General features: G+C 43.5%; 1 protein-coding gene across 1 annotated transcript; it reads left to right on the forward strand.

Moving 5' to 3' along the window:
* The first annotated feature begins 1,617 nt into the window (after window positions 1-1,617).
* SYNJ2BP (synaptojanin 2 binding protein) lies at window positions 1,618-9,595 on the forward strand. Its single transcript, XM_030949909.1, has 4 exons — window positions 1,618-1,856; window positions 5,735-5,871; window positions 7,389-7,484; window positions 8,939-9,595. The coding sequence occupies exons 1-4, from the start codon at window positions 1,790-1,792 to the stop codon at window positions 9,077-9,079; spliced, it is 441 nt and encodes a 146-aa protein (XP_030805769.1). The 5' UTR covers window positions 1,618-1,789; the 3' UTR covers window positions 9,080-9,595.
* Window positions 9,596-10,673: the final 1,078 nt, after the last annotated feature.

Genomic DNA, 10,673 nt, shown 5'->3' on the forward strand with positions numbered 1-10,673 from the left:
CTGGCTAAAGAAAACTTTTAAAAACACTTAATATCGCAGTTATCTCAGATCAAGATAAAATTGTTTTTGTTCTAAGCTAAGGCTGTCATCTCTAAAATACATTAAATTGCTGCTAAGGAACACTGTGTATCTTGAAGGAGTTTGCCAAGTACCTTGCACCTGCTTGCTCACTCTCCTCCCACCCCTCCCAGTGGGAAGGAGATTAAGAAAGAAAAGGTAAACCTTGTGGGTTGAGATAAAAAAAGTTTAATAATTGAAACAACTAAAATATTATTATTAATTATTATTATTATTAATAATAATAGTATTAATAGTATTGAGAGTTGAGAGTAACAGGACTCAACAGAAACAAGTGCAGCACAGTACAATTGCTCACCACAGGCTGCCTGATACCTAGCCTGTCCCAGAATGTGTTGGGCCCCCTTACAAATAACTTCCCTAGCTTATATATGGGACATTCTGTGGTATGAAATATACCTTTGTCCACCTGTCCTGGCCATGCTCCCTCACAGCTTTTGTGCACCTCCTCACTGGCAGAGTATGAGACACTGGGAAGTGCTCAACTTGGAGTGAATGCTACTTAGCAACAACAAAAAAATCTATCACAGAGTCACGGTTTTGCTCATCATTGCAAGTGTAACTGGACCTTGAATGCCTGTCCCACCTCTGAGGCAGGTGTTCTAACACTCAGTTTAGCACTAAGCATTAATGTTTAGCAGTCAGAGATCCAGTGCCCAAGTTGTCTCTCCCTATTAAATTCAGGAATCCAGAAGTGCAGGTAATCTTGGAACGAATGTAGTCAAAAACATCTGTTATTTTTACTGCAATACCAAACAAATAAAATGGTAGTGTAACATTGAGGACCAGATAAGCTGGTCCTCATTTTCATCAGAGAGGTTCCTGCAGCATGTAGATGTGGCTGTCCTCATAGTGCCAAGCAGTCAGGTGGCTCAACTGACATTGTTCCCTGTTGTCATTGTCTGTATTGATACACTTATAGCATGTGCTGAAATAGATAAGGATAAATTTTTCCTTGCTATTTCCTGATAATCTATTGGTTCAATAAACTCTGAGGTGCAGAGTCCCAGGTTCAAGTGGCTCCTCTGTTACACAGCAAGTTGAACTACTTTGCCTTTTATTGCTGGGTAACTATCTAGGGTTCTGTAGAGTTCTGAGGAAATTTCTCAAATCCTCAAACCAAACACCTTCTACAGGATCTAGTTAAGTATTTCTTGCCCCAGCGGTGGCACGGTATTTCTACGCACCATTTATGTTTGTGAATCTAGATCGCTTTATTGCACCACAGGGTAACTCGGCATTGGCATGGATGCTCTCTGTGCTGCTTGCCTGTGTTGGGCTTTCGTTCTTGCCCAGCACAGTCTGATCTGTTTTTCAATTTGCTGTGAGGACAGTCAAAAGGGCCGGGAAAAGGTCATATATCCCCCGTTCTTCTCTCCTATGCCTACCCCAGACAACTATGGCCTACTCCTTAACCTTCCTAAGGAAACCAGCTCCAGGCTGGGGAGCAAGGCAGGGCCAGGCACAGATGCCGCGCAGGGGCCTGGGAAGGTGTGGGGGCAGGAGGGCGCTGTGGTGCGCTGTTCTGGGCTCCCCTGGGCCCGCTGCTCTTCCGCCTCTGCGGTGAGCGCCGGTGGCGGCCCTGGGCGCCGGTGGGAGCAGCCCCGTCCCGCGGGGACTACAACTCCCAGTGCTCCACGGCGCGGCCCGGCGGCGGCCCAGGAGGTGGGAGCGGCTGCCCCTGGAGCCGAGTTCTCCTTCAGGCCGCAGCATGAACGGCAGTGTGGCAGGCGGCGGCTACGCCGAGGAGATTATCAGCCTCACCCGCAGACCCTCAGGTAAGGCAGGGGCGGCCTCCCCCGCGGTGGGTCCGCGGCCCCTCCCGGGCCGGGGCAGCCGCGCCGAGGCCTGCGGATTCCCCGCCGAGGCCAGAGCGGAAGCCCGGGCTGGCGGCGGCCGGCGGGAGGGCCGTGGCGGGCATCGGGGCGGCGGAGGGAGGGTCCCGGCGGCGAGGGTAGAAGCGCAGCGCCCAGGGGTGCCGGGCCCAGGGGCCTCCCCTGGAAATAGCCGTGGCGGATGAGCTGCAGCGGGAAAAGCTCGTGCCGTGCATGAGGGAGAGCTGGCCGGGTCAGAGTCCGTCCTCTGCGGGAGCTCCGGTGGAGGCTGGTGTCCCTGCGGACAACTCGCCTCCGGTTTTCCTTGGAAGTTGCTATCTGCGGTGGAGCTGTTGCTTCCAGATGAGGCGGCAGCCGCTGAGCGACCAGCCGTGTTGGATGCCCTGAGTCAGGGGCCATTTGGAAATCCTGTGCCCAAGTGGCCGTCTCCTGTGTTGTCAGCTTGGCGTTCATGGTGCAGCGTACCTTGAGATGCTTTGGGGTGTTTAGAGAGAGGAGCATAGGCTGGAAGGAAGAGGGAATAGGGCACTTCATGGGGAGTTTTTTGGCTTTGCTTTTCATGTCTCAACAGCAGGTGCGCTCATGGAAACCGTACATTTTTATAGGATTTGTGGTGCCATTCAAATGATCTCACTTTCAGAAGTGAGGCAAGTAAGCACGAAATGTACAGCTCTGGAGCAAAATCCTGGCTATAAAGAATGGCAGACAGCAAGAAGGCTTTTGGAGCTAGAGTTGTACTTCAGTGTCTGAGGCCTTCTCTTTAATTTAAATGAGTAGGAACGAAAACATGGCAGCCCTTCTGTTCTACCCACAGCTGCTGGGTGCAGCTGCTGGCCAGCCTTGGCTCCAGGTGCTCCCCAGAGACCCCAGCACCCATGTTGTTGATGGATGTGTTTCCTCTCTCTGGGGTGGAGGTAGGTCCCGTGTAGGGCTAGTGTTGGTCCTGGCCCTCATGCTGATGATCAGAACCCAGAGGGTGTGAGCAGCCCTTTGCCTCCCCTGCTCACCAGATTGGCCTCTGGTCTGAAAGATGCGTAGCCCTACCTGCATAGCCATGAGCTTCAGCTAATGAAGCTGTGCTTGTTAGGGAAAACTACCAAATGAAGCTGGTTCGATGGGAATGCTGTTTCCATACATCTGGGGAGCTAAAATTTTAAGGAAGGTGTAAGGGAATGTTAAAGGCCAGAGTTGAGAATGGTCTTGAATGTGACCACTGTGATTTCAGTCTTGATTACCGTGAGCAGCATTTGTCTAGTCATTGAGATGGGCTATGTGTGCATCTTTAGATTTAGGTTTCTAACTCTGTTATATGATTTGAAGGTCCTACATCCCCTTCTGGCCTTGGTGCACTTGCCATGTGAATTATTACTCATTTCTGTGGAAGGAACAAAACACTTATCTGTGAAGTACAATTGGTACTGTAATCTCTTGAATTGGAGTTTTGACTGCAACTTTTAAAATAGGTCCGATGCTAAACATGTCTGGCAAAAAGTTTGCATTGGTTGTGAATGTATTTCCAGTGGCAGGCAGCGTATATTTGTCTTTTTCAAATTTTCTTGTATTCAGTCTCTCATTTCCTAATCCCGCCAGTCCTGTTTTTTTTTTAAGGGACTTAATTTTTGAGGGACTTTTTTAGTTCAGAGAGGATAAGTGAGGCATAGGGAGGTCTGCAGCCTCAGGGAGGGTCAGTAGTTTAGCCCAGAGCCTGCTTTTAAAGCTCCGCCATTCCGCTTCTGATCCCTTATAGACAAGAAGTTTAGTGCTATGTGCTCTCTCCCCTTGCTCCTTTTCTTCCAGCTGTGCTGTGTCTCTGGCTGCATGAACTGGAAAGAAGAGAATAGCAAAGAGCTTGAGGATTGATAGGGAAGATATTTTTAGGCAGAGTGCAAGTCTGAGTGCTGGAAAGGAAAGACACAATGAAAAAGCCCTGTGAATACTTAACTTGGTCTAGCACAAGCTGCTGCTTCTTTGTCGTGAAGATCTGCTTCTGCTGATGAAAGCTGTGAATCTTGATTATTTTTCCAGTCGTGGGTAAAAAGTTGCAAAATGTATACTTTTTTCATATATATATGTATATATATATATACACCTATTCTAGAGGTTTTATATATGAGAGAAAATCAGTGTGTTCTGAGGTCCTGATTCCTTCTTTCTGGCTTTTTAATAAATGTTGATTAAACCTTATACTTTCTGTAGTATTGATTTTCCCCTTTCCTAAGTTAATGACTTTATGGCAAATAATTTTTAGGAGTGTGGATTTAAATTTTTTTTCTTTTCATTTTCTATTGAATGGTGTATTACTGTGCACAACTGGCTATTCTTGGAATAGATATTTTTCTAATTGAAATGTCAGTATTTCTTCAATTTTGTCTCACTTTCATTTTTCCCTCACTTGTCTGAAGCTGCGAGGAAGGGAAGGAAAAAAAAAAGGTGTGGCAAAATTGCTGCTAATATTTCTTTACTTCCCAGCTCTAGATACACACTTAATATGCCATGACTCATTTTGTAAATGCTTTGATCTCCTGTGACTAATTTAAAATGCTGCTTCCCAGCAGGCATAAGGTGGTTTTACTTTCATTTGAAACTCTACTTCCCAAGGTTTCCAGTTCCAAGTTCAAGAGAAAATAAGAAAGAAAACAAAAACAAATAAATCAATCTGGCTGAACATGGGCAGAACTTGCCCTCAGCTGTTCTTGACAATAGCTTTTGGATGACTGGTTCATGTCAGAAAAAAAAGTTGGTTTTTTTTTCCATTTACTTTGATTGCATATTTGATTTTTGTTTTATTTTTCCTTGGCTTTTCTCTCTCTTTTCATTGCAAGGCTCTTAGGGAGTCTTTCTTGTCCCTTTTTGGAGAGGGACTTAGCTGCATGTACAGTGGGGAATCTCATAATCTTTGGGTTTCCAGATTTTAAATTCAATTTGTTCTTCTGGGTTTTAATGAAACAAGAAGTCTTAACTTTAATCCAGAAGCTGGATCCAGCTAGATATCTGTAAATGAGGCTTTTTTTAAAGAATAATACAAAATGGCAAAAATGTATAGTGGACATCAGATTTAATAAATGCATGTGTATTCCTGTTTGGTTTGCATTAAATCTGCAAACTTTGTCTTTATTTCCTATCATGTTTGAATTCATGAAACAGAACAAAGTGATTGTGTACAATTTGAAGTAGCTTCATGGAGCCTAACCTTCTTCTTGGAGGCAAAGCACACCACTTCCAGCTCCTGGGATGTGGAAGGGGAGTCTTCTGAGCTCTAGGTGCCCTCAAGCTGGTAGCACAGTTCTCCTTGCCCGTTTCCTTATCTGTAGACAGGGTCTAATGCTCCTTGCCTTTCCTTACCCTGTTTTCCAGCTCACAAAACGCTTGTCAGAGATGATTTCTTGTAGCTCAAAGATAGTGATTTACTATAATCTCATGTGAAATGCAGAATACTTTCATTTTCTTTCATGTTGTGCTGAAGAAGTTTATTCCTGCTGAGGGCTGAATCAGCATCTCAGAAATGATGGCAAGCCCCTCACTATTCCGCAGCACCCACCTGAAACAGCTCACGGGTGTTTTGTGTAATGAAGTATTACACAAATGGGTTCCTCAGGCATTTAGTGTGTCTCCTCTGCTTTCAAGACCAGTTTTATGAGAATAACTTTTCTGGACAATGGGAAGGTGGTTGGAAAGGATAATGCAGATTTGTGTGCTGTGAGTTTTTGTATGTTGGAGAAAGCAAGACAGTGTGGGAGGGTGCAGTCCCCAACAAGCAAAACAGCAAGAACATTTGAAGCTTTGAGCTTTTTCTCATCAGCTTTCTTTTTGGCTTGCCTTAGGGTTGGGCTTCAACATTGTTGGTGGGACAGATCAGCAGTACATTGCCAATGACAACAGCATCTATGTCAGCTGGATCAAAAAGGATGGGGCAGCTTACCTTGATGGCCGATTACAAGAAGGAGATAAAATTTTAGCGGTAAGCCCTTTCTTCTGTTCTCCTCTGTGTTCTTGATCAGTGATGGGATGTGAGAGGCAGGTTTTCCTTCACAGTGCATGGAGAGGAGGGATGTGGTGAATGAATTAGATGATCCCAAGCAAACTCCATGGAGGCGTCACCTTGGGGGTCTGGAGAGAGCTCTGAGCACTAGGGATGTGAGTGCCTCTACACATGGGCTTATCTCTTCTGCCTTCTTGATTTGCCACAGAAGTGCTCTGTGGTGCTGTGCTTGAGTTTCCTCTGACTTGCCTCCCTAAGGTTTTAGAATCCATCAAGTGTTTTCTTGCCCGCAATGGATTACCGTTTACACACATGTAAATAAAAGTTTTCCTCCTCTTAAATTTCCATTTTTTGACTGGTAATCCATGATTTCTAATCTTTTTGCACAGGGGGGTTTTAGATGATAAAATTTCTAGGCCATAATATTCTTCTCTTCATTTCGGCTCCTCAAGAATGACATAGGCTGCTTCTCCTTTTAGAAAATTGTTTTCAAGTGTCTGATGTTCACACCCACTGGTTCTTCAGATAGCTGGCAATCATGCAAGAAAGCTTTACAAAGTGATGAGTGAAGAAATAGCCTCTCCTAGTATGATACACAACCTTTTAGTACTCCCTAATTTTATTTTACACTTGCTTATTTTCTTCTGCATGTGATCTTTTTAGCTTCTATAGACTACCTTGCACTAATTGGAGCCTATTATTGATCCAGAAAGTGATGTTAAGTTAAACAGAGAATATTCTCTTTTTCTCGACAGTTTAATATTTATATGCTTGTGTTTGGGGTGTCTAAATATGAAGAGAAGAGAGGCACTGGATGTGATCAGTGGGAATACAGTTAGGGATAATGGGGATGAAAATGAAAAGGTAGGATGAATTCACTCAGTGAAGGAAATCAAGTGAGTTATAAAACCCTGTGCCATGATATATTACTTTAAATTAAGAAAAATACTAACACTTGCAAGTGGATCAAGTGGATGCCAAGAAGTATATATGTAATTTTTTGTTTTGTTGGTTTTGCTACATCAGTGTGCTTATAAAAATGTGTTTACAACACTCTCTCAAACAGAGGGATTTCAAAGGTACACCAGTAGATGAAACAAGGGAAGAAACTCAAAATAATAATTTTGCTGTAGCTGCTCTTTTATGTTCATTAGCTGTCAGAATCACACCTTTGATTTGTTTCCAGTAAAGCAACAGCATCAGAAGCTGCTATTGACACAACTGCGGTCTTTTATTCTTATTTTGCTTCTAGGTAGTTTTTTTAGTACCTCAATGTTTTCACTTGGAGTTTCTCATGTTCTGTCTCAACATATAAAAATACACCATAATATTAATTAATTAATTAGGATCTTTAAGACTATAGTATTACGCCCCAAATGCAGAATTTTGTGAAACATGAAGATTTTTATGTCTTATCCTTCATATGTTAGCCTGCATCATTAAAAATTTGTTTGCTTTACCTTCAGCATCTAGCTCTCCTTTTCCTTTTTTGCTAGATCAATGGCAAGGACTTGAAGGATTTGCGGCACAAGGATGCTGTGGAACTGTTCAGGAATGCAGGCTATTACGTGTCTCTGAAAATTCAGCGCAGGGTATGTTTTGCCTCTTCCTTAGGGTTATTTCTGGCTCAGTTTAGACTGGTTTCTATGATTGGTGGCTATTTCATGAGGGAGAAGAGTACTGTGTCCAGGTGCTCAGTGTGATACATGCATATAAAAATTTTGTTTGACCTATGACCTTGTCTCATTGCCTCAGCTGTAATTGTCTGTATTACTTTGTAAGCAGGGTAACCCTTGTATCAGTGAAAAGGTGAGTTTGGAGATGCCCCCAGGTCTTCTGCTGGAGTGTGTTGTGTTTGCTCACTGTTCTCCTTTCTCAGAGGTAAAGCTTTGTGTGTGAAGACTGAATCTCAAGTTGCCCAGTTTTATTTCAGTGGCCACAATCTTACTGGAGACAGAACTCCTTTTGTTTCAGAGGCCATCACTCAAGTTAGTGTTGAATTGTGTGTGCAGCCCAGTGCTACAAGACAGACATTGAGGTGCTGGAGCATGTCCAGAGAAGGGTGATAAAGCAGGTGAAGGATCTGGAGCACAAGTCTGGTGAGGAGCAGCTGAGGGAGCTGGGGGTGTTTAGCCTGCTATTTAGCTCAGGAAGACCCTATCGCTCTCCGCAGCTGCCTGGAAGGAGGTTTTATCCAGGTGGGGGATTGGTCTCTTCTCCCAGGCAACAAGTGACAGGACAAATGGAGACATCCTCAAGTTGCATCAGCTCAAGTTTAGATTGGGTATTAGGAATTTCTTCACTGAAAAAAGGTTGTCAAGCTGTGTAACAGGCTGCTGTGGGAAGTGGTTGAGTCACCTTCCCTGAAGGCATTTAAAAATGTGCAGATATGGTGCTTAGTTAAATGGTAAACTTGGCAGTGCTGGGTTCATGGTTGGACTTAGAGATCTTTCCAACATAAATGATTTTACAATAATAGGAAATATGGACTGCTATACTTTAAATATACTGGCACCATTTTAGATGTAAAAAGAGAGAAACGGTTAATCCCCAGATAGTATGGAAGTTGACAAAAGAAGTACTGATTTACCCAAAGCATGCTGGGGAGAGGTGGCTTGAGATCCCACTTCTACTCCCTTAACAAAGGAGTATGTCTGCTGGACCAGTGTATAAGGCAGGTTAAAAAACCAGAGAGAATTATTGATGTCTTTTTCCTGGTAAAGAGAGCAAGAAATGGTGTGGTGGCAAGTGCATCAAGGGGTGACTGGATATGTGTGTATCATTTTTCTGCTGTATGAGGTGTGTCCTGCTCCACTTGAGTCCTAGTTTAGAAAGGGGCAGAGAAACATGAAGGTGCCTGGTAGTGACTGGGTATCCTGCATTTAAGTTCAGTCTATCCTAAGCTGTTTCAACTCTCCATGTGTGGAGTCTGCAGGTACCTGGGGAAACTATTTTGACCATTCTTACAGAACGACGTGGTCCTGACACAGAACTAGGGGCTCTCTTGTTATGGGTTCTGACGTAAATAATTTTTTTTTCCTTGTAGTTGCAACCACAGAATGGCCCTGTGGGTCATGGAGGAGATGGAGAATCAGGTGCGCTTCCTCTGGCAGCCATTCTTGTGCCAGGCCTGGCGCTTGCTGCAACAGCAGTCTGGATCTTGCTGAGGTATCGACAGCGGATGTGAAGAGTTCACGGCTGGGATATCACTGCGTATTTTACACAGCTATGATGCAATTTAAAGATAGAGAATCAACAATCTTGTCACAGACTGATGCCAAAAAGGATCATTGCCTATCATCAAAGCTGCTGATGTTCATATATATTGATTTTGTTGCAGAGTGGATAGAAGCAGAGAGAAAAAAGGGAAAGGAGAGGACTGTGTTTATGTAAAGAGTGGGATAGCTGTATTTTTTGACAAATCGAGGAGGTTTTGCCATCCTCCTCTATTTTGCACCATGAACTTTCAAACACACTCATCTATTCCACATTTTAAGGTTTAACTTTTGGTTAAAGGGAGTGGGAGTGATTTTAAATCAAAAGACATTTTCTAGAGGCTTTGCCTTGTTTCCACAGAACTTTTTCTTGAATCTAATGAATTCTGTCCAAACCATGAATAAAGAGAAACAATGCAAAGGGTATATTATTTTTACTATTGAAGTTTTGTTTGTTGTTGCTAAATAAATGCCTTAAATGTGTAAAATCTGATATTTGGTTCCGCAGGTAAAATCTTCAGTGTAGCTACTGATTTAACAGCAATATGCAGTATTGGTGAGACATTTTGCCAGTTGTGAAAAGATAGAAGATAGCTTGCTGCTAGAAGAAGATTTCGATTGTCAAAATGATAGCTCATTTTTGGGTCAGAGTTGTAAGAGAAAGCTTTCCACAAAATGCTGGCATACTGGAGAGAGACAAACAGACAACTGAGTCACAAGGATAAGTGGTGGCAAGAGATTCAGGCATGCTGAAGCTGCAGAAGAGTCTTTAAATTAGTAGTGAAGCAGTAGTTCCTCCATGCATCAGGTGGGTTGAATTCTACATCTCTCAGGTTAGAGGTCTGTTTTGGGGGTTATTTTTTTGCACAGGGAATACTTCAGATAAAATTTTCTGTAGCAGCTAACTTACTCTCTGCAGTTAGGAGACTGTTACGATGATTGAAAAGGAGAAGCTGAGAGCAGGCTGGGATTGTCCTGGCTTTTGCTTGTTTGTGAAGAGTTATGTGATGTTCAGGAGATGGGCAGTCAGCTTTAAGCCAGGGTAAAGCCTAGCAGGTAAAACCAGAGGGAAGAGACCCTCCTCTGGAAAGTATATGGCTGAATTTACCTCCAGGGTCTCATCTCCTCACTGTGATTTGAATAGATTTAAATGCCCCAGCCTGATAGGAGCTCTGTGGGTAAGACCTGTTTCTCTTGTCTCCAAGAAATCGATGTGTTTTGTTGTTTTTGTAAAAGAAAAGTAAAATGCATGGTCTGGTCTGTATGATGCCAAAGAAGAGATCACATATGCAATACATGTTTTCAAAGAAAAACTTGTGTCTTGGTGCTTTACTTATCTCTGTTCTCGTAGGACATTGCTGATGTATGTGAAATTGGTGGTGTTTGCTCAGGGCTGTGTTCCTGCTGTCTGCCGGAGATAGAAGTGGTTATGCTGTTGAACAGCATTATGGCATTCCTAAATCACCTCAGAGGTTCAGACCACTTGGATCACATGAAATCTTGCTTTGGCCTATAGATTGCTCTAGTGTAAGGGGAAGAGGAAACAGGAGGAATTTTGCTCCATGT

The sequence above is a fragment of the Camarhynchus parvulus genome, chromosome 5 (genome assembly GCF_901933205.1).
Source record: "Camarhynchus parvulus chromosome 5, STF_HiC, whole genome shotgun sequence".
NCBI classification, from domain to species: Eukaryota; Metazoa; Chordata; class Aves; order Passeriformes; family Thraupidae; genus Camarhynchus; species Camarhynchus parvulus.